Source organism: Ranitomeya imitator, chromosome 8 (assembly GCF_032444005.1).
Source record: "Ranitomeya imitator isolate aRanImi1 chromosome 8, aRanImi1.pri, whole genome shotgun sequence".
Classification (NCBI taxonomy): domain Eukaryota; kingdom Metazoa; phylum Chordata; class Amphibia; order Anura; family Dendrobatidae; genus Ranitomeya; species Ranitomeya imitator.
Window position 1 is genome coordinate 24,949,801 of NC_091289.1, and position 24,972 is coordinate 24,974,772.

A 24,972-nucleotide genomic window follows, 5' to 3' on the forward strand; every position below is an offset into this window, starting at 1 on the left:
TACTGCAGCTCAGGGCCTATTAAAGTGAATGCGATCTGAGCTGCAGCACCCGGGAATGGCCACTACACAACGTACAGAGTTGTGCTGCTCCGCCGAGGTACACCGCCAAGTTATCGGGTGTCGGACCCTCAGCTATCTGATACCAATGACCTATCATTATCCAAGTCCTCAAAACCCCTTTAAGACGATAAATCCTTTTTTGTTCACCTTTTGGGGACAAATATATATTTTACTTAAATGAACGCGTCATGTCCGAACGCTCTATTTTCCTGCCGAGTCAGGGTTTATCCTGCAGGTAAATAGTATTATTGGTAAGGCTGCCAATGGGTAGGTGCAGAAGATATCTTTTTCAGGCAGATTGCACCTAGAAAGCATTAAAAAAAAAAAAAATCACAGTATAGTGAGCATTTACTGTATCCGATCCCTGCACAGCACCAATGACTAGACGCCAGCGGCTGCAGGGAGGATAACATTTCATTTTGTCCCTGCAGCCGCTGCTCCAGTAAGGCAGCCTAAAATGATTCTAACTTTACATACCTGCATATTATCCCCATATCTGCAGGAAAGTAGCCTTTTCTGGATGTGCCAGGTTCCCAGGGGGCACTCGGTGATCATGTCATTCCCATGTACAATGTTGTTACCACGATTCACAACATAGTGCTATGCAAACTGCAGTATGGGTGTGACACTGACTATGGCGCAAGTGTGAAGCCCACCACCACGCGACAGGTGAAGGCCTAGAGTTAGCATTTCACAAAAAAAAGGGCATACTTGGGCCAAAATCTCGCTTTTACGTACCATTCAAGGATGCATTCCTATGGCAAGTTGGTGCGGTCAGCGATCGATTATAAATTTTGGATAATTTTTCTAATTCTCCAGTTCTGGTCTCTGAAGTCTGACCCTGCAGAGCGGAAAAGAAAGATAATGACATTCTGGTAAGAGACATGAAACCCGACTATTACAGTAATCATACAGAACATGGCTGCGTTAGTCTCAAGTACGACGACACGCCCATAATGCACTTACAGGCTAATCTACATATGACTTAAAAGCTTGATTTTAGGTCAGGAGACTGAGATGGCCACTCCAGAACCTTCACTTCGTTCTGCTGTAGCCAATGACAGGCTGACTTGGCCGTGTGTTTTGGATCGTTATCATGTTGGAACGTCCAAATACGTCCCATGCGTAGCCACCGGGCTGATGAGTGCAAATTTGCCTCCAGTATTTGCAGATAACGTTCTACATTCATCTTTCATTCAACTTTGACTTAGTGTCCTGTGCCTTTGTAGCTCTCACATTACCAAAACATCAGCGATCCACCTCTGTGCTTTACAGTAGGAATGATGTTCCTTTCATCATAGGACTTGTTGACCTCTCTCCAAATGTAATGTTTATGGTTGTGGACAAAATGTTCAATTTTGGTCTTATCATTCCAAATTACCTTGTTCCAGAAGTTTTGAGTCTTGTCTCTGCTGTTTTGCGTATTGTAGGTGAGATAATTGTGGCATTTGCACAGTAATGGCTTTCTACTGGCTTTCTACTCAACCATGCAGCCCATTTTACTTCAAGTGCCTTGTTATTGTGCTTCTTTCAAACAGCCACACCGCTAGCTTTCAGAGAGTATTTGTGGGTTTTTCTTTGCATCCCGAACAATTTTCCTGGCAGTTGTGGACGACATTTTTGTTGCTCTACCTGACCATGGTTTTGATGTTACAGAGCCCCTGAGTTTCCATTTGTTAATCACAGTTTGAACGCTGCTGACTGGCATTATCAATTCCTTGGATATCTTTTTGAATCCCTTTCCTGTTTTATACAGTTCAACTACCTTTTCCCGTAGATCCGTTGACAATTCTTTTGCTTTCCCCAAGACTCACAATCCAGTAACGTCAGTGGCTGGATGAAAGATGCAAGAGTCTGTCTGGATCACAGAAACTTAGGCCACGTTCACAAGTTGAGTATTTGGTCAGTATTTCACATCAGTATTTAAAAGCCAAAACCAGGAGTGGGTGATAAATACAGAGGCGGTGACGTGCTTCTATTATACTTTTCCTCTAATTGTTTCACTCCTGGTTTTGGCTTACAAACACTGAGGTAAAATACTGACCAAATACTGAACGTGTGAATGGGGCCTCACTCAGCTTTTATGCACACACACTGATTACAAGCAAACAGGTCACAGGTGAGGAGGTTGCCTTTAGTAGCCATTCACACCCATTTGTGTCAACTTCTGTGCAGGTTATCAGGCCAAAATCACCAGGGTGTGTGAACTTTTGATCAGGGTCATTTGGATGTTTTGGGTTGTCATTATAATTTATAAAGAGAAAACACAGTACTTTGACAATAAATGGCTTCACCCAACCACTAACCATGAGTGGAGAAAAAGTTTGGTGTTATCTTTCATATTCTCTGAAAAAAAGACAAGAAAGCAAAAATTCTGCCGGGGTATGTAAACTTTTGAGCACAACTATAGATACACACACACACACACACACACACTATATACATACATACACTATATACAATGATACACACACACTGTATACCATAGAGATATATATACATACGCACATGTATACACACAGTTTGTACATACACACTGTATATAAACAGATACATACACTACATACATAGATACACACAACAGATATATATATATATATAGATAGATAGATAGATATACACACATATACACACACAAACCTTGTACGCTATATATACACATAGATACACACTGTACTATACAAATAGATGTACACAGACACACTGTATGCATAGAGATAAAAAAATATTTAGACGTGAGAGTCCTCAGTGGTTGACACCTTTTACTGGGGACTCTCACATCTACCGTAAATATTTTTCTATCTACTGGCTAATACGGTACAAAGATAAATATCTTTCCTGTACATAGAGATACACACACTATATACATAGATACACACACACTGTAATATATATTATATACACACACTGTATAGATACACACACACTATATACATAGCTATACACAAACACTATATACATACACTGTATACACACACTATATACATAGAAACACACTGTATACATAGAGATACACACTATATACATACACACACTATATACACACACACTATATACATAGATACACACGCTATATACATAGATACACACACTGTGTATACACACTATATACACACACACACTATATACATAGATACACACTATACACATACACTATATACACAGATGCACACACACTGTATACACACACTATATACACAGATACACACTATATACACACACACTATATACATAGATACACACACTGTATACACACACCATATACATAGAAACACACTGTATACACACACTATATACATAGAGATACACACACTATATACATAAACACACTATATACATAGATACACACACTGTATACACACACTATATACACAGTATATTCCTTACACAGATACACACACTATACACATAGATACACACACTGTATACACACACTACATACATAGAAACACTGTATACACACACTATATACATAGAAACACACTATACACATACACTATATAAACAGACACACTGTATACATAGATACACACATTATATACAGATACACACACTATATACATAGATACACAGACTATATACACACTATATACACAGATACACACACTATATACACAGATACACACACTATATACATAGATACACACTATATACACAGATACACACACTATATACATAGATACACACACTATATACACAGATACACACACTATATACATAGATACACACACACTATATACATAGAAACACACTGTATACATAGAGATACACACAATATGCATACACACACACTATATACACAGATACACACGGTATATACATAGATACACAGACTATATACACAGATACACACACTATATACATAGATACACAGACTATATACACACTATATACACAGATACACACACAGATACACACACTATATACACAGATACACACACTATATACATAGATACACACTATATACATAGATACACACACAGATACACACACTATATACACAGATACACACACTATATACATAGATACACACACATATACACACACTATATACACAGATACACACACTATATACATAGATACACACTATATACATAGATACACACACAGATACACACACTATATACATAGATACACAGACTATATACACACTATATACACAGATACACACACTATATACATAGATACACACACTATATACACAGATACACACACTATATACATAGATACACACACTATATACATAGATACACACACTATATACACAGATACACACACTATATACACAGATACACACACTATATACATAGATACACACACTATATACACAGATACACACACAGATACACACACTATATACACAGATACACACACTATATACATAGATACACACTATATACACAGATACACACACTATATACATAGATACACACAGATACACACACTATATACATAGATACACAGACTATATACATAGATACACACACTATATACACAGATACACACAGATACACACACTATATACACAGATACACACACTATATACACAGATACACACACTATATACACAGATACACACACTATATACACAGATACACACACTATATACACAGATACACACACTATATACATAGATACACACTATATACACAGATACACACACTATATACATAGATACACACACTATATACATAGATACACAGACTATATACACAGATACACACAGATACACACACTATATACATAGATACACACACACTATATACATACACTGTACACACACACTATATACATAGAAACACACTGTATACATAGAGATACACACTATATACATACAATGTATACACACTATATACATAGATACACACGCTATATACATAGATACACACACTGTGTATACACACTATATACACACACACACACTATATACATAGATACACACTATACACATACACTATATACACAGATACACACACTGTGTATACACACTATATACACACACACACACTATATACATAGATACACACTATACACATACACTATATACACAGATACACACACTATATACATAGATACACACACTGTGTATACACACTATATACACACACACACACTATATACATAGATACACACTATACACATACACTATATACACAGATACACACACTATATACATAGATACACACACACTATATACACACACTGTATATTCCTTACACAGATACACACACACACTATATACACAGATACACACACTATATACACACACACTGTATATACACACACTGTATATTCCTTACACAGATACACACACACACACACTGTATATTCCTTACACAGATACACACACACTATATACACAGATACACACACTGTATACACACACACTGTATACACACACACTGTATACACACACACACACACACTATATACACAGATACACACACTGTATACACACACACACTGTATACACACACTGTATATTCCTTACACAGACGCTGCCGCCCCGGTACACACAGGTCACACTATGGCTGCCGCCGTCCTGCTCTCGGTGTATGGAGGACACAGACACGACACTGGCAGAGTGCGGACCTGTGTGGCCCCGGGGCCCCCGCTCTGGGCTCCCGGTTGTCCGGCACTCACCTGGGGGTCGGGGCCGCCTGTGCTCCGGAGGTTGGGGGCGGGGGGAGCCTATAGAGCGCAGCGGGGCGGCGGGGCGGTGAACGCGGCCTCCATGCTGTTCCCCAGCTGCTGCATTGTGGGAGTCTGACCTCACTACTCGCCGACATGGGAGCCGTCACTGACGGTAAGTAGCGGCCCGCTCCTCCCTGCCCCCTCCCCCGGCACCGGGCCCTGCCGCCGCGGGTAGTCGCTGTATACCGGCAGCTTCAGGCTAGGCCGGAGAAGCAGCGGGCTCGCGTGGTGGAGTGGCCGGGATTCTAACTCTTCAGCCGGCAGGCCCAGGCCGCGGCCTGTACTAGGTGTGGATGGAGCGGGACTGCCGTGCTCTCTGCACACGGTATCTGCTCTCCGCCCGCCACACACTGTGCATCCTGAGTGTCACTATAGACGCCAGTCACCACATTGTGCGGTTTAGGCCTCAACAGGTTATAGCTCTGCTTTCTGCAGTGAATGGAAACTCGTTCATGGCGGATTTTTTCACCTGGTTTTAGATGTAAAACACCTTGAAATGTCGCATAAATGCGAGTTTTGGTGCATTCAATCCTGTCCCCATGTCCCAGGAAGGAACGGGGCGGAATTTCATCTGTCCGCGGAGAGTTGGGAGACCCCATACACATCGGAAGACCTCTCCATGCACATCGGAAGACCCCCTCCATACACGTTGGGAGACCTCCCTCCCCTCCCGTACATGTTTGGAGACCCCCCTCCCGTCCTGTCCCATCCATGCCATTAGACCACACCGTCCCCCTCCTGTACATGTCAGGAGACCCCCCCCCATCCCCTCCCGTACACATCAAGAGACCCCCCCTCCCATCCCGTACACGTCGGGAGACCCCCCCCCCATCCCGTACACATCAAGAGACCCCCCCCATCCCCTCCCGTACACATCAAGAGACCCCCCCCTCCCGTCCCGTACACGTCGGGAGACCCATCCCGTACACGTCGGGAGACCCCCCCCCCTCCCATCCCGTACACGTCGGGAGACCCCCCCCCTCCCATCCCGTACACGTCGGGAGACCCCCCCCCCCATCCCGTACACGTCGGGAGACCCCCCCCCCATCCCGTACACGTTCGGAGACCCCCCCCTCCCATCCCGTACACGTCGGGAGACCCCCCCTCCCATCGACGTGTACCCCCCCTCCCATCCCGTACACGTCGGGAGACCCCCCCTCCCATCCCGTACACGTCGGGAGACCCCCCCCTCCCATCCCGTACACGTCGGGAGACCCCCCCTCCCATCCCGTACACGTCGGGAGACCCCCCCCTCCCGGGAGACCCCCCCCTCCCATCCCGTACACGTCGGGAGACCCCCCCCCCTCCCATCCCGTACACGTCGGGAGACCCCCCCCCCCCCTCCCATCCCGTACACGTCGGGAGACCCCCCCCCTCCCATCCCGTACACGTCGGGAGACCCCCCCTCCCATCCCGTACACGTCGGGAGACCCCCCCTCCCATCCCGTACACGTCGGGAGACCCCCCCCTCCCATCCCGTACACGTCGGGAGACCTCCCCCCTCCCATCCCGTACACGTCGGGAGACCCCCCCCCCCTCCCATCCCGTACACGTCGGGAGACCCCCCCCTCCCATCCCGTACACGTGGGGAGACCCCCCCTCCCATCCCGTACACGTCGGGAGACCCCCCCCCCTCCCATCCCGTACACGTCGGGAGACCCCCCCCCCTCCCATCCCGTACACGTCGGGAGACCCCCCCCCTCCCATCCCGTACACGTCGGGAGACCCCCCCCTCCCATCCCGTACACGTCGGGAGACCCCCCCCCCCCCCATCCCGTACACGTCGGGAGATCCCCCCCCCTCCCATCCCGTACACGTCGGGAGATCCCCCCCCTCCCATCCCGTACACGTCGGGAGATCCCCCCCTCCCATCCCGTACACGTCGGGAGACCCCCCCTCCCATCCCGTACACGTCGGGAGACCCCCCCCCCCCCTCCCATCCCGTACACGTCGGGAGACCCCCCCCTCCCATCCCGTACACGTCGGGAGACCCCCCCTCCCATCCCGTACACGTCGGGAGACCCCCCCCTCCCATCCCGTACACGTCGGGAGACCCCCCCGGGAGACCCCCCCTCCCATCCCGTACACGTCGGGAGACCCCCCCTCCCATCCCGTACACGTCGGGAGACCCCCCCTCCCATCCCGTACACGTCGGGAGACCCCCTCCCCTCCCATCCCGTATACGTGGGGAGACCCCCCCTCCCATCCCGTACACGTCGGGAGACCCCCCCCCCCTCCCATCCCGTACACGTCGGGAGACCCCCCCCCCCCTCCCATCCCGTACACGTCGGGAGACCCCCCCCCCCTCCCATCCCGTACACGTCGGGAGACCCCCCCCCCCTCCCATCCCGTATACGTGGGGAGACCCCCCCTCCCATCCCGTACACGTCGGGAGACCCCCCCCCCCCCCTCCCATCCCGTACACGTCGGGAGACCCCCCCCTCCCCCTCCCATCCCGTACACGTCGGGAGACCCGCCTCCCATCCCGTACACGTCGGGAGACCCCCCCCCCCCCCATCCCGTACACGTCGGGGAGACCCCCCCTCCCATCCCGTACGGGAGACCCCCCCTCCCATCCCGTACACGTCGGGAGACCCCCCCCTCCCATCCCGTACACGTCGGGAGACCCCTCCACTCCCCTCCCGTACACGTGGGGAGACCCCCCTCCCATCCCGTACACGTCGGGAGACTCCCCCCTCCCATACACTTCAGGAGACCCCCACCCCAGGCAGACCGCACTGCAGATGCACTGACCGGTGAGTATTGGATCGCCCGCTGCTCGTAGCCTGCTATTACTCTCAGCAGCCCCAGACTTATTTTATTCACTTATATGGCGTCATTAATTCCGCAGCACTTTACAGACTATTTTACAGCGGACGATGTGCTGCCGAGGACGGTCATATTTTATGCAGCACAAAAGATCATTTCAACCCCATGAAGGAGCGTTTAGTCACTTGGTCACACTGTGAGATTATAGTCCAAAGAGCAATTGTCGGATAATTATCAGATAGTCAGGCTGTGCAAATACTTCTGAAGCCGACCACTAACCCGGCAAGACGATATTCTGCTTCTACATACTAAGAGGTCATTTTAAGGACCACTGGGAAAGAAAAAATTGGGAATACAAACTAATGAAGATGTTTAGTTCGTTGACACTAGGACTCAATTTATCACCTGGATTTATGAGTCACTACATGGATACAATTCACACCTCCACCAGACTGACTCCAGATACTAAAGGTACCGTCACACTAGACGATATCGCTAGCGATCCGTGACGTTGCAGCGTCCTGGCTAGCGATATCGTCCAGTGTGACAGGCAGCAGCGATCAGGCCCCTGCTGGGAGATCGCTGGTCGGGGAAGAAAGTCCAGAACTTTATTTCGTCGCTGGATCTCCCCGTAGACATCGCTGAATCAGCGTGTGTGACACCGATTCAGCGATGTCTTCACTGGTAACCAGGGTAAACATCGGGTAACTAAGCGCAGGGCCGCGCTTAGTAACCCGATGTTTACCCTGGTTACCAGCGTAAAAAAACAAACAGTACATACTTACATTCAGCTGTCTGTCCCTTGCCGTCTGGTTCCTGCACTGACTGCTGGCCGTAAAGTGAAAGCAGAGCACAGCCACAGCGGTGAGTCACCGCTGTGTGACTCACCGCTGTGCTGTGCTTTCACTTTCACTTTACGGCCAGCAGTCAGTGCAGGAACCAGACGGCAAGGGACAGACAGCTGAATGTAAGTATGTACTGTTTGTTTTTTTACGCTGGTAACCAGGGTAAACATCGGGTTACTAAGCGCGGCCCTGCGCTTAGTTACCCGATGTTTACCCTGGTTACCGGGGACCTCGGGATCGTTGGTCGCTGGAGAGCGGTCTGTGTGACAGCTCTCCAGCGACCAAACAGCGACGCTGCAGCGATCCGGATCGTTGTCGGTATCGCTGCAGCATCGCTAAGTGTGACGGTACCTTAGTTAAGAACATTGCTCCCACTGCCTCTCCATTTGTAAGAAAATGCCTAATTTGATTACCTTGGCTTATGTATGGACTCCTCACACTTCACACCCCCTAACAAATGTCCTGCTTTAGTATCCTTTAAATGTTGTGTTTGTTTCTTACTAATATATTTGTAATCCTGCCTGAAGAAGGAGCCACTGTGCTCAGAAAGCTGCAAACATATTATTTTCTGGTTAACCAATAAAGGTATCACTCCTAGAATACTTCTGTCATCATTGGGCAGAAAAGTATTCACATCGATTTTTCTGGCTAACACGGTACCACAATACAACTTGTTATTGAACATCATGCTTCTATTCAGAAATAGTGCCCCTAATGAAGCCTCCTAGTGTGTGCACCCTCCCCAAAACCCCTGTCATAGCCCCTGTGCAGCATGTTGCCTGTTGCCAGTGTTTACATATTATGACGACCCCACAATGCTCTCAATACAGTATAATGCCCTAACAGTGCTCCTCGTACATGATAATGCCCTCACAGTGCTACTCGTACATAATGCCCTCACAGTGCTCCTCGTACATTATAATGCCCTCACAGTGCTCCTCGTACATGATAATGCCTTTGTACATGATAATGCCCTCACAGTGGCCCTCGTACAATATAATGCCCTCACAGTGCTCCTCGTACAATATAATGCCCTGACAGTGGCCCTCGTACATTATAATGCCCTCACAGTGCTCCTAGTACATTATGTCTTTGTACATGATAATGCCCTCACAGTGATTCTCGTACATTATAATGCCCTCACAGTGGCCCTCGTACATTATAATGCCCTCACAGTTCTTCTCGTACATTATAATGCCCTCACAGTGGCCCTCGTACATTATAATGCCCTCACAGTGCTCCTCGTACATTATGCCTTTGTACATGATAATGCCCTCACAGTGGCCCTCGTACATTATAATGCCCTCACAGTGCTCCTCGTACATTATGCCTTTGTACATAATGCCCTCACAGTGGCCCTCGTACATTATAATGCCCTCACAGTGCTCCTCGTACATTATAATGCCCTCACAGTGGCCCTCGTACATTATAATGCCCTCACAGTGCTCCTCATACATTATAATGCCCTCATAGTGGCCCTCGTACATAATACCCTCACAGTGCTCCTCGTACATTATAATGCCCTCACAGTGGCCCTCGTACATTATAATGCCCTCACAGTGCTCCTCGTACATGATAATTCCCTCGCAGTGCTACTTGTACATGATAATGCCCTCACAGTGCTCCTCGTACATTATATTGCCCTCACAGTGCCACTCGTACATTATAATGCCCTCAATGTCCTTCGTACATTGTAATCCCTTCACAGTGCTCCTCGTACATAATGCCTTCACAGTGGCCCTCGTATGTTACGCTTTTACAGTGCCCTTCGTGCATTATGCTGCCCCCACAGTGCCTCTCGTACGTTACCCTACCCCCACAGTGACCCCCGTACGTTACGCTTTCCCCACAGTGCCCCTCGTATATTACGCTCTCCCCACAGTGCCCCTCGCACATTATGCTGCCCCCACAGTTCTCAGCCATTGGGCTGGAAAATAAAAATACTCGCCTTGCACAGTTCCCTTCATGAACAGACCTGTGCTGTTTGCCGTCTGAGGCTCAGCCCAGCAGGTGCCTATTCGTGACGCCATCGCACCCCTGCGCTGAGCCTCAGACTCCGCAGAGGGCACACAGGACAGATGAAGGAGCAGATGTCGGATTGTTTTCACCTGTACCTATGTCCTAAGGATGCAGATACAGTTGAAGCCAGGACCTACTGCCAACCTTTAGGGACAGCGTGACAGCTTCCGAAATCTGAAACTGTCCCTCCACATTCAGGACGGTAACGCATACCAGTGCGGGGTCCAGGGTGTGGGACACTCGGTCCCGGACGCTCATACACAGGCGCAGAGCACATGATGCCAGTCCTGGAGAAACCTGTATGTAATGGATGGATGCACTCATTTCTAGTCCCTGACATTCAGGACTGTGAGGCGGTGTCCATATACATCAGGTATACAAGGAGGGACTTGTAAGGATTTCTTTATTCATGGTGTGATTGTCTCTGTCAGATGAAGTTATCCGCAAGCGGCTTTTAATCGACGGTGACGGTGCTGGGGACGACCGAAGAATCAACCTACTGGTGAAAAGTTTTATAAAGTGGTGCAACTCTGGGTCGCAGGAAGATGGGTGAGAACTTTAGAAACTACTTGTTATGTTATCTCTAAAAATAAAAACATTTCGTGTTTTATTGGAGGCATACACGGGGGCTGAGGGTTCCCATGGAATGATTGTGTACGGCGCTCCTGCAGGTTGGGATTCTGGAGTCCTATAGTGCGGGTCTAGATCGGAGGACATTTCGGCAATGGGGTCATACTCCTGTTATTCCGTCTCATCCCTCAGATACTCCCAGTACCAGCGCATGCTCAGCAGCCTGTCCCAGTGCTCCTTCTCCATGGGGAAAACTCTCCTGGTGCATGACATGAACCTCCGAGAAATGGAGAACTACGAGAAGATATACAGCGATATAGGTAAGAGGTAGCAGTGCACTAACGGCAGGCAGACTCTCTGCAGCCGTCACGTGGCATGCATCATTCTACTTTACTGGCCTACGGTTGATGCCTGTGGCATGGGGGGTCACATGAATGAAGTAAGCAGTCAATATATTCTGCCCTTTCCCAGCTTTCTACAAACCATCCTTTTACACCTTCTACGACCCTATACTGTGTGAAAAGGGTGTATGGAAAAGCCCTTCATACATTATGATGGCCCCACAGTGTCCCTCGTAGATTATGATGGCCCCCATAGTCCCACTTGTTCATTACAATTACCCCATAGTCCTCCTCCAGCATTATGATGACCCCCACAGTCCCACTTGTTCATTACAATGACCCCATAGTCCTCCTCCTGCATTATGATGACCCCCACAGTCCCACTTGTTCATTACAATGACCCCATAGTCCTCCTCCTGCATTATGATGACCCCCACAGTCCCACTTGTTCATTACAATGACCCCATAGTCCTCCTCCTGCATTATGATGACCCCCACAGTCCCACTTGTTCATTACAATGACCCCATAGTCCTCCTCCTGCATTATGATGACCCCCACAGTCCCACTTGTTCATTACAATGACCCCATAGTCCTCCTACATTATGATGGCCCCCACAGTCCCGCTTGTACATTACAAATAACCCATAGTGTCCCTCACACATTATGATGGCCCCCATAGTCCTCCTCCTACATTACGATGGTCCCCACAGTCCCCCTTGTACATTTCAATGCCCCCACAGTGTCCATCGCACACTATAATGGCTCCCAGAGTCCTCCTTGTTCATTACAATGCCCCCATAGTCCTCCTCCTACATTATGGCCCCCCCAGTACTCCTTGTTTATTACAATGCCCCCATAGTCCTCCTACATTATGATGGCCCCCACAGTCCCCCTTGTACATTTTCAATGCTTCAGGTGCAGAATACCGATAAGGATGGGTCGCAATTTCAGCTGAGGATCTATCAAAGACCCCCTTCACCGTCATCTTTGTACTCCCATGAAACCACCGACTTGGTTTCATAGGAGATGGCCATTTCTACAATACACTGCGATGACGAATCGTTTCAATATAGAGTACTGGTAATCAAACGATCGCAGGTTTTTTTATTATTATTTAACCCTTTTATGGGGCAGCACGGTGGCGCAGTGGTTAGCACTGCAGCCTTGCAGCGCTGGAGTCCTGGGTTCTAATCCCACCTTGGACAACATCTGCAAAGAGTTTGTATGTTCTCTCCGTGTTTGCGTGGGTTTCCTCCGGGCACTCCGGTTTCCTCCCACATTCCAAAGACATACTGATAGGGAATTTAGATTGTGAGCCCCATCGGGGACAGCGATGATAATGTGTGCAAACTGTAAAGCGCTGCGTAATATGTTAGCGCTATATAAAAATAAAGATTATTATTATTATTATTATTATGAACTGTTAATTTCTTTTTCTTGCACTTTTGTTTTTCTTTTTGTTGTTTCAAGAGACATACTTCTTTTTTTTTTTTTTAATTTTCATCCGTTTTGCCGGATTCATTTATTGCGGGTCGAGTTTTAGTTTTACCATACAATGAAGTAAAAGACGAGGTTAAAAAAATCCAAGTGAGGTGAAATGGTGAAAAAAAACACACACTGCAATTCCCCTTTTTTTGGGGGGGGGGTTCTTTTTATGGCAGTCCTTGTGTTCTGAAAAAATGGCCTGGCCTCATGATTCTCCAGGTCATTACCATACTTATGTTTTGGTCTCCTGAGGGGCCTTGAACCTGTGATCATTTGTTTGCTCATGTTACATATTGCGGTACACAGCACAGGCGGCACTTCACGAAGGCCTGAAATGGCATATATGGGGACCTCGATGGCGTCCCATCGGTCCCCCATGATCGTACCGGTGGTGGTGGGAGCGAAGATCCATTGAGCAGTACCATTGGCATTTAAATACCGGAGTCGGTGAACAGAATTATTTTTTCCCTCTATTTCACCCCACTTGGAATTTTTGTTCACATCTTCAGGACGTTTATACGATAAAATGAACGGCATCATTCCAAAGTACAACTCGTCCCGCAATAAACCGACCTCGTATGGTTATGTGGAAGCAAAAAAAGAAAATTATGGTCAGTGTCTCTGGTACGTGTGGTGACAGTTTCCACATATACAAGAGACACTGACACACATAGATGCTTTCAAAGCTATGGGTCAGTGTGCTCCCTCAGACCGTGTGTCCGTGTGCAAAACGCGTTGACATGTCCGATTTTTGTCTGCAGCACGGTCCACAATACGTCCCACACACGTGCATTATAGAGGTTGCCTACTGCCCCTCCCCCCAAAAAAAATATGTGAGGTCCCCCCATATATTTACTTACCAGCAAAGGCTAAACAGTCAGCTGTGGACTTATAGTTATAGCCTGGGATGGGGCCATGGATATTGGCCCCCTCCCAGAATAAGAACATCAGCCCTCAGCCGCCCCAGAAATGGCGCATCTCTTCTCACTTGCCCTGGTGCGGTGACTAGAGGGGTAGTAGTTGTAGGGTTGATGTCAGCTGTTTTATGTTTGCTGACATCAAGCCCAGGGGTTAGTAATGGAGAGGTATCTATCAGACACCCCCGTTACTAACCCCGTATTCAAATTTAAAAAAGATGCACACACAGTAAAGTCCTTTAATTGAAATAAACACTCCCCTACCCTCTTGCCCATTTATTAACCAAAAAATGAAGTAAAAAATCAAAAGTAATCCTCACCTTTCTGCCGATAATCTATTAATTCCAATGTCCCACGACGATCCGGATGGTTTAGTGAGCAAAGACATCAGTAAATCGACAGCTCCTCACGCCAGCCGGATCACACTTGACGACTGGGTTAGTAATGGGGGTTTCTGATGGATTACTAACCCCTGGGCTTGATGTCGGCGGACATACATAGCTGACATGAACCCCAAAACTATTACCCCACTTGCCACCACAACCAGGAAAAGTGGGAAGAGCGAGGTTAAAGAAGTTGTCCACTACTTGGACAACTTTTTCCTCATACTCCTCGCTTTGCCCCGATTACATAATAAAGCCTGTACTCCCGTTGTGTGCCGGCGCCGTTCCCACGGTGTTGGCAGTCGCTCTCCCCTGGGCTCTCGTGTGCTGTTGTGACTCCGGCGCCCAGTCAGTGCTGGTATCACTGTCTTCACCTTTGGACAAATCCGGGCTGCAGCTGATCTCTGACTTCCTCTTCATGTTCGATTTGTCCAAAGGCGGGACGGTGACTACAGCACTGATTGGGCACCAGTGTCAAATGTCACAAGACCACACGGTAACCCCGGGGAGAGCGACTGCCGACACCGCGGGAATGGCGCCGGCACGGAAGGCGAGTATAGGCTTTATTATTTTATGGGGGCATTTTGATCAATAAGGAGTTGTACTAGTAGTGGAAACCCCTTTAAGCTCCACATCTAACGGATGTTCCATTTCTGGGGTGGCTGAGGACTGATGTTCTTAGTCTGGGAGGTGTCCAATATCCATGGCCTCTTTCCAGCCTATTAATATCAGCCCGCAGCTGTCTATTTAGCCTTTGCTGGTTATTAACATTAGGGAGGATCCCACAGCATTTTGTGGAAGAGTCTCCCCTTTTTAATAAACAGCAGGAAAGGCTACACAAACAACTATGAGCTGTTATTAATACGCTGGGAAGCTTTATGGCTATTGGCCCTTACTCAAAATATTAACATCAGTCCCCAGCTGTCTGCTTTCCCCCAGCTGGTTGGTAAAATTACGGGGAACCCCACACCAGTTTTTTGTTTTATTTAATTGTTTAGTTTGCGCGATACACAGACGGCGGTGCTGACTACAAGTTTCATCAGTGTCGCCTGAGAGAGAGTAATATATTTCTATTTTAGATGTGATCTCTTGTTAACATTTTGCTTTTCTTCCACCTGCAGAGAGCAGCATCGCGGCTGCACATGAAAAGATAGCCGAGTGTAAGAAACAGATATTGCAAGCCAAGCGTATTCGGAAAAATCGCCAAGGTAAGATAACGTGCGCAGAGGTCCAGTGTGGCTGGACAATAGGATCCTTCTGACATTTACCCTCCTATAAGCAGGGGGAAGTCAACCTGTTTCTTTATGTCTACATTCCTAGTCCAGTTTTACCCAAAAGATAAGCACAGACAACAAATTTTTACTACTGTGTGTAACGGGAGAGTCAGACGGCCGTATAACTCGGACAAGGATCTCAACGCATCGCACGGACTGGCCGTCGGCTTCTTGACCCGAACATGGCAGCTGCATAGAAATTCATGCGGTCACACTGGGGTCGGGACAGTCCGTCCGAGCATTGCATTGTGAACCTTGTGGCTTTCCTAAGAATGCATTCTCAATAGTGTTGAGCTAACATGCTGGGATAAGGTGTTATCTGAGCATGCTCGGGTGCTATCTGAGTGTCTTCGGCATGCTCGAAAAATATGTTCTAGTCCCTGTGCCTGCAAGTCTCGTGGCTGTTAGACAATCCCTGCATGTGTTGCGGCTGTCGAACAGCCGTGGGGACTCAAACATATTTTTTGAGCACGCCGAAGACCCTCGATTAGCACTCGAGCATGCTCAGATAAGACCTTTTCCGAGCATGTTTGCTCATCACTAATGCTCATCTGATCCAAGAAAGTGTGTTAATGTGTCTGTCTGGCCTGTAGATTTGTATATGTACCGCCGTCCTTAGGTTTATGTGTGCTGTAACGCTGCTTGAGATTTAGATATCTAAGTCCTAATGCTTTCCGATATGTGATTTATTGCAGAGTACGATGCGTTGGCCAAAGTCATCCAGCATCACCCAGATCGACACGAGACGTTAAAGTATGTATTCAGCATCTCTATACACCTTACCTCTCCTGTCCTGGTAACGGAAAGGGTTTGTCCACTTTTGCAATCTAGTATTGTTCCGCTTGATAAGTCTTACCCTTTTTTGCCCGCAGCTTCTGCAGTCTTGCGTTAGTCCTCTGGACTTTTCTCCCTTGCCTTCAGAAAGGGAAAAAGCGACAAGAGTTAACACATGAGTTCAGAATACTTTACACAAAGGGGTTACAACAAGGGAAACACATGTCTCTGCATTGGAGCTGTATGCGCAAAAGGGTAGAATTATTTATTTATTTTATTCTATATGCTTTGCAGTGAAAACAATCTAGTTGCATACGTGCATGTACCCTTTAATTATGTTTAACTAATGGTTGGCATTTTTTAAGTAGGCATTTTGATGCTTCTTAATAACAAAAAGACTTACACTTTAGGCAGCTTGAAGCGTTGGACAAGGAGTTGAAACAACTGTCTCACACCAAAGAGAACGTGGAAGATAAGGTGAGATTTTGGACACTTAAAAGGATTGTTTTCCTTAGGACTTATTCACATGACCCTATAGCGGGTGTACTTTACAGCCAGTGTTAAGGTACCGTCACACATAATGATATCGTTAACGATATCGTTGCAACGTCACGCTTTTGGTGACGTAGCAACGATCCCGCTAACGATCTCGTTATGTGTGACAGCAACCAACGATCAGGCCCCTGCTGGGAGATCGTTGGTCGTTGGGGAATGATCAGGACCATTTCTTGGTCGCTGATCACCCGCTGTCATCGCTGGATCGGCGTGTGTGATGCCGATCCAGCGATGTGTTCACTTGTAACCAGGGTAAATATCGGGTTACTAAGCGCAGGGCCGCGCTAGTAACCCGATATTTACCCTGGTTACCATTGTAAAAGTTAAAAAAAAAAAATCCACTACATACTCACATTCTGATGTCTAACATAGTAACATAGTAACATAGTTAGTAAGGCCGAAAAAAGACATTTGTCCATCCAGTTCAGCCTATATTCCATCATAATAAATACCCAGATCTACGTCCTTCTACAGAACCTAATAATTGTATGATACAATATTGTTCTGCTCCAGGAAGACATCCAGGCCTCTCTTGAACCCCTCGACTGAGTTCGCCATCACCACCTCCTCAGGCAAGCAATTCCAGATTCTCACTGCCCTAACAGTAAAGAATCCTCTTCTATGTTGGTGGAAAAACCTTCTCTCCTCCAGACGCAAAGAATGCCCCCTTGTGCCCGTCACCTTCCTTGGTATAAACAGATCCTCAGCGAGATATTTGTATTGTCCCCTTATATACTTATACATGGTTATTAGATCGCCCCTCAGTCGTCTTTTTTCTAGACTAAATAATCCTAATTTCGCTAATCTATCTGGGTATTGTAGTTCTCCCATCCCCTTTATTAATTTTGTTGCCCTCCTTTGTACTCTCTCTAGTTCCATTATATCCTTCCTGAGCACCGGTGCCCAAAACTGGACACAGTACTCCATGTGCGGTCTAACTAGGGATTTGTACAGAGGCAGTATAATGCTCTCATCATGTGTATCCAGACCTCTTTTAATGCACCCCATGATCCTGTTTGCCTTGGCAGCTGCTGCCTGGCACTGGCTGCTCCAGGTAAGTTTATCATTAACTAGGATCCCCAAGTCCTTCTCCCTGTCAGATTTACCCAGTGGTTTCCCGTTCAGTGTGTAATGGTGACATTGATTCCTTCTTCCCATGTGTATAACCTTACATTTATCATTGTTAAACCTCATCTGCCACCTTTCAGCCCAAGTTTCCAACTTATCCAGATCCATCTGTAGCAGAATACTATCTTCTCTTGTATTAACTGCTTTACATAGTTTTGTATCATCTGCAAATATCGATATTTTACTGTGTAAACCTTCTACCAGATCATTAATGAATATGTTGAAGAGAACAGGTCCCAATACTGACCCCTGCGGTACCCCACTGGTCACAGCGACCCAGTTAGAGACTATACCATTTATAACCACCCTCTGCTTTCTATCACTAAGCCAGTTACTAACCCATTTACACACATTTTCCCCCAGACCAAGCATTCTCATTTTGTGTACCAACCTCTTGTGCGGCACGGTATCAAACGCTTTGGAAAAATCGAGATATACCACGTCCAATGACTCACCGTGGTCCAGTCTATAGCTTACCTCTTCATAAAAACTGATTAGATTGGTTTGACAGGAGCGATTTCTCATAAACCCATGCTGATATGGAGTTAAACAGTTATTCTCATTGAGATAATCCAGAATAACATCCCTCAGAAACCCTTCAAATATTTTACCAACAATAGAGGTTAGACTTACTGGCCTATAATTTCCAGGTTCACTTTTAGAGCCCTTTTTGAATATTGGCACCACATTTGCTATGCGCCAGTCCTGCGGAACAGACCCTGTCGCTATAGAGTCCCTAAAAATAAGAAATAATGGTTTATCTATTACATTACTTAGTTCTCTTAGTACTCGTGGGTGTATGCCATCCGGACCCGGAGATTTATCTATTTTAATCTTATTTAGCCGGTTTCGCACCTCTTCTTGGGTTAGATTGGTGACCCTTAATATAGGGTTTTCATTGTTTCTTGGGATTTCACCTAGCATTTCATTTTCCACCGTGAATACCGTGGAGAAGAAGGTGTTTAATATGTTAGCTTTTTCCTCGTCATCTACAACCATTCTTTCCTCACTATTTTTTAAGGGGCCTACATTTTCAGTTTTTATTCTTTTACTATTGATATAGTTGAAGAACAGTTTGGGATTAGTTTTACTCTCCTTAGCAATGTGCTTCTCTGTTTCCTTTTTGGCAGCTTTAATTAGTTTTTTAGATAAAGTATTTTTCTCCCTATAGTTTTTTAGAGCTTCAATGGTGCCATCCTGCTTTAGTAGTGCAAATGCTTTCTTTTTACTGTTAATTGCCTGTCTTACTTCTTTGTTTAGCCACATTGGGTTTTTCCTATTTCTAGTCCTTTTATTCCCACAAGGTATAAACCGCTTACACTGCCTATTTAGGATGTTCTTAAACATTTCCCATTTATTATCTGTATTCTCATTTCTGAGGATATTGTCCCAGTCTACCAGATTAAGGGCATCTCTAAGCTGTTCAAACTTTGCCTTCCTAAAGTTCAATGTTTTTGTGACTCCCTGACAAGTCCCCCTAGTGAAAGACAGGTGAAACTGCACAATATTGTGGTCGCTATTTCCTAAATGCCCAACCACCTGTCTGTCGCGTCCACTGTGTCAGCGCCGGCCGTAAAGCAGAGCACAGCGGTGACGTCACCGCTGTTACTGCCAGCGCTGACACAGTCAGTGCAGGGAAACCCTCGGCAGCAGCGCGTTCATTAGCAGCGCTCCTGCCGAAAGCAGTTTTAACCCTGTGGATGCCGGCGGGGGACGTGACAGACATCAGAATGTGAGTAAAGGTACCGTCACATTTAGCGACGCTGCAGCGATCTAAACAACGATGCCGATCGCTGCAGCGTCGCTGTGTGGTTGCTGGAGAGCTGCGAAGTCCCCTGGTAACCAGGGTAAACATCGGGTTACTAAGCGCAGGGCCGCGCTTAGTAACCCGATGTTTACCCTGGTTACCAGTGCTAATGTAAAATAAAACAAACACTACATACTTAAATTCCGGTGTCTGTCCCCCGTCGCTGTGCTTTCCTGCACTGACTGTGAGCGCCGGCCGGCCGTAAAGCACAGCGGTGACGTCACCGCTGTAATCTGCTTTACGGCCGGCCGGCGCTGACCGTGCAGGGAAGCAGAACGCCGAGGGACGCGACAGACACCGGAATGTAAGTATGTAGTGTTTGTTTTTTTTTACATTTACACTGGTAACCAGGGTAAACATCGGGTTACTAAGCGCGGCCTGGTTACCAGTGAAGACCTCGCTGAATCACACACACCGATTCAGCGATGCCTGCGGGAGATCCAGCGACGAAATAAAGTTCTGGACTTTCTGCTCCGACCAACGATGTCACAGCAGGATCCAGATCGCTGCTGCGTGTCAAACACAACGATATCGCTATCCAGGACGCTGCAACGTCACGGATCGCTAGCAATATCGTTGTGAAGTTGGTCAGTTTTTTTACTTTTACGATGGTAACCAGGGTAAATATCAGGTTACTAAGCGCGGCCCTGCACTTAGTAACCCGATGTTTACCCTGGTTACCCGGGGACTTCGGCATCGTTGAAGACAGTTTCAACGATGCCGAAGTCGTTCCCCTGATAGTTGGTCGCTGGAGAGAGCTGTCTGTGTGACAGCTCCCCAGCGACCACACAAAGACTTGCCAACGATCACAGCCAGGTCGTATCACTGGTCGTGATCGTTGGTAAGTCGTTTAGTGTAACTAAAGCTTTACTGGCTGCTGGTCTCCTGGCCTGAGCTAACCGGGTAAATCCAATTTTCTTATCTATGTAATTCAAGCTACAGGCTGTGTACACATATATGACATACTGGTATATACACATGACATATTGTCACTTTTCCCCTCCACTGATGATGGATAATCCACGCTTTTTTATTCAGCAGTGGGACAAGGAGGTTCTGGATCCGGAGAAGGGTCCGACCTGCTCTGTGTCCTCGATAGCTGATAAGAAATGCAGTCGGGGGCTTGATTGATTCAAAATTGTAACCAGTCTGAGACTGGTGTAGTCTGGAGAACTAAAATGTACTGAGGAGGAATAACTCCTAATATTTCCTATCTGCCCCCCCATCCCCAGGGGGACAATCAGATAGGAGTGTTATATTATAAGTGCAATGTACTGACATTTTCCTTCTTACTTTGTAGCTGGAGTTAAGGAGGAAACAGTTCCACGTTCTGCTCAGCACCATCCATGAGCTTCAACAGACGCTAGAAAGTACGTATCCGCCAATGCAATGATCTATGAGGGTCTTCATGTACAGCTGACAGTCTGCTGCAATATGATTGTGGGATGCCGGGGGGTGGCTATGGGTCCTTGACTGTTCAAACCAAGCACAGTCGCTCGGTGCACGCCTGGCGTTGATGAACATTTCAGTGCACCTTCTCACCTACTTATATTCCTTCCATCTCCGCCCTTTTCTGGATCCACAGAACCAGAGTTGTCAATCAAGGAATAAGGGGGTGGACAATAGAGGGAGAACAAGCAGGTGAGAAGGTGCATTTAAGTGATTGGCCCCGCCATGATGCACCGAGCGCCTGTGCTTGTTTTGAACAGTCATCCCGTGCCGACAGTCCCTTTAACAGTAGAGCCGCCAGTTCTGCAATCTTAACATACCTGTTAGGCCCTGCCAGGATTCATGGCTGCTTTATGCAGACTGGCATATTACACCGCAATACAGAATTTTGCACAGGGTCTTTACATCAGTGATCAAGCGTCTAGATGGGGTTAAAAAATAATAATTTTCATTAAATATTGAAGAATAAATTATAAAAAAAAAATTGCTGTTTTATATCAAATTAACGAAAAATAATAAGAACAATTCCAGACTTTGCCATCTCGTCTGCTTCCGAATAAAAAAAAAAAAAAAGTTGTTTGCACGTAGCTCGTCCTGGAAAAAAACAATAACTTTGACAGCTATAAAGTTAAGTTATGGCTTTTCAAGTACGCCATCCAAAAATGTTTACAAAGTTGTTAAAATTTAAAAAAGAGAAGTCTGGAGTGATGGAAAGATTTCCCTGTATCACCGCGCTGCCCTCCAGTGGTGCGATGTGTTTGACGTTGTTCCTTGATGACCCCTCGTACCCAGGTGGTGATAAATGATATTAATCTCCGTGGCCGATCTCCCGGGAGGCTGTCAGCCATATATCATCATGAAAACGCACATAATTCAGAACGGCTGAAAGTTGGATGCAATTTTTCTGAATGAGTAGCGGCAAATAAACTATCGTCCCCCCTGTCTTCTGCTGCTGTGAAGACTTCACATCCATCCAACCACTCTGCTGCTTGACGTTCGATCCTCAGGCAGATGACAATCCGAAATCTTCCATTTAAGGAGAAACTTTGCAAATTGTCTTGATTTTAAAAATTGTCTCTGTGTCTGCAGCTCCTGGGCAAATCTATAAAATCCCCCCTATTTTGTCTGATTCTGCAGCCATTCTACCGTTTATATGTTCCCCATGGGTTAGGAAGAAGTATAGACAGATTTAAGGGGGGGGGTATGGCAGCAGGCTCCGACTACATAAGGTTTGTTTGTAGTCTGTAACCATGGAGATACAAAGATTCACATAGGAGCTGTGTTCTCAAAGCTGGGAAAACTTTTAATTAAGAGGTTTCTTTAATTTTTTTTTTGGTGGGGGGGTGTTAAATCGAAGTGTTTACTTCATTGCTATGATATAGTCAAAATCCAGGACCCCCGACAAATCCTAAGACCCTGCTGTTTTGAATGGTTGGAGCTGCAACATGGCTCCATGCGAGTGAATAGGAGCATCTGCAGCTTCCTGCACAGGGATCGGGGGAGGGCCAGGTTGTCGGGTCTCTGTCACTAGTCATCACTTTAGTGTTTTTCATAGAAATCTTCATTATTTTAATTTATTTTTATTTTATTTTTACCCCCAGATGATGAGAAACTGGCCGAAGAAGCTCAAGATTCTCAAATGGCAACGAGCGCTCAGTAGTTACTGGAAGAAGAGGAACGGAGAGGACCTCAGTCGTCTCGTTAAAGAACATGTCTGGTCCAGCGCTCGGCATTTCGGCATTGTACACCATCAGTTTTTTTATGTTACATTAAATCATTAAATACGACTGAATAATTGACGTAGCAGATGACATTGAGTGCTGTGCGTATATATATATATATATATATATATATATAATGACATCTGGTCTTACTCATCTGCTAATCAATAACTGTCAGTCCTGTATTCATGGCTGACTGTCCCCTCGTAGACCACCAACCTATAGAATACGGGTTAGAAGGCAAGACGGCACAATTCTTCATTAATAAGACTTACTCTTTAGTGAACATGCTGGGATAAGGTGTCATCTGAGCATGCTCGGGTGCTAACTGAGTTTGTTCGGTGTGCTCGAAAAACATGTTCGAGTCCCGCGGCTGCATGTCTCGCTGCTGTATTACAGCCACACACATATAGAGGGATTACCTAACAAACAGACAATCCTTCCATGTGTTGTGGCTGTCAAACAGCCACGAGACATGCAGCCGCGGGGACACGAACATTTTTTTTTCGAGCACGCCGAAGACACTCGGTTAGCACCCGAGCATGCTCAGATAACACCTTATCCCAGCACGTTCACTCATCTCTACTGCTCTTCTTTATTTAAAAAAAATATATATTAAAAAGTAAAAATACTTTCACCACGACATAGTCCTAATCTAATCTCAGAATTATGGGGGAAACAGTTACAATCTGTGAAATCGCCCGTCCGACAATCACCCTTTAGCGAGAAGCCAAATAGGACTGAGGAAACTTTTCAGGAATTCACCAATTGTTAGCTGGACAATTACAATTTTTTTTTTTTTTTACAGATCATCAGTTATGTCATTTTGTAAAAAAATGTTTGGTTACTCCCGAGTTTGTACACTGCAGGGGATGGCACATTTCATCATCCAGTCTGTAGGTTTTGTTTTGTTTGTTTTTTTTAAGTTTTGAATACTTTACAATTAAAGTGTTTTCATTAATGTGTTTTTCTGACATTTATATTGAGAAATATTTATTTATTTTTTCAATTGCCATATATTGGACGATGGGCCGTACCGTGCCATCAGGCGCACCCCAGGTACAGATATCAGAAAATAGGAACAGCAGCCTTCCTTCTAAGACTTCCTTGGTGGTGTAAATAAGTGGAGGGGTCAATATCACTATTTTGGTTGCTGTAGTGCAGGGGTGCGCAATTAATT

General features: G+C 46.2%; 2 protein-coding genes across 2 annotated transcripts in view; one reads left to right on the forward strand and one right to left on the reverse strand.

Moving 5' to 3' along the window:
- ATXN7 (ataxin 7) overlaps positions 1-5,809 on the reverse strand; it is a 128,552-nt gene extending 122,743 nt beyond the window's left edge. Inside the window, exons 1-2 of the mRNA XM_069736579.1 lie at positions 5,704-5,809; positions 799-901 (exon numbers count right to left, since the gene is read on the reverse strand). The gene's annotated coding sequence lies outside the window, so the exon portion shown is untranslated. The remainder of the gene's footprint in view (positions 1-798; positions 902-5,703) is intronic.
- THOC7 (THO complex subunit 7) lies at positions 5,740-24,753 on the forward strand. Its single transcript, XM_069736581.1, has 8 exons — positions 5,740-5,866; positions 11,819-11,936; positions 12,150-12,277; positions 16,206-16,292; positions 17,054-17,111; positions 17,543-17,609; positions 21,923-21,992; positions 23,673-24,753. Exons 1-8 carry the CDS (start codon positions 5,848-5,850, stop codon positions 23,729-23,731), a joined length of 606 nt encoding a protein of 201 aa, XP_069592682.1. The 5' UTR covers positions 5,740-5,847; the 3' UTR covers positions 23,732-24,753.
- The last annotated feature ends 219 nt before the right edge of the window (positions 24,754-24,972 follow it).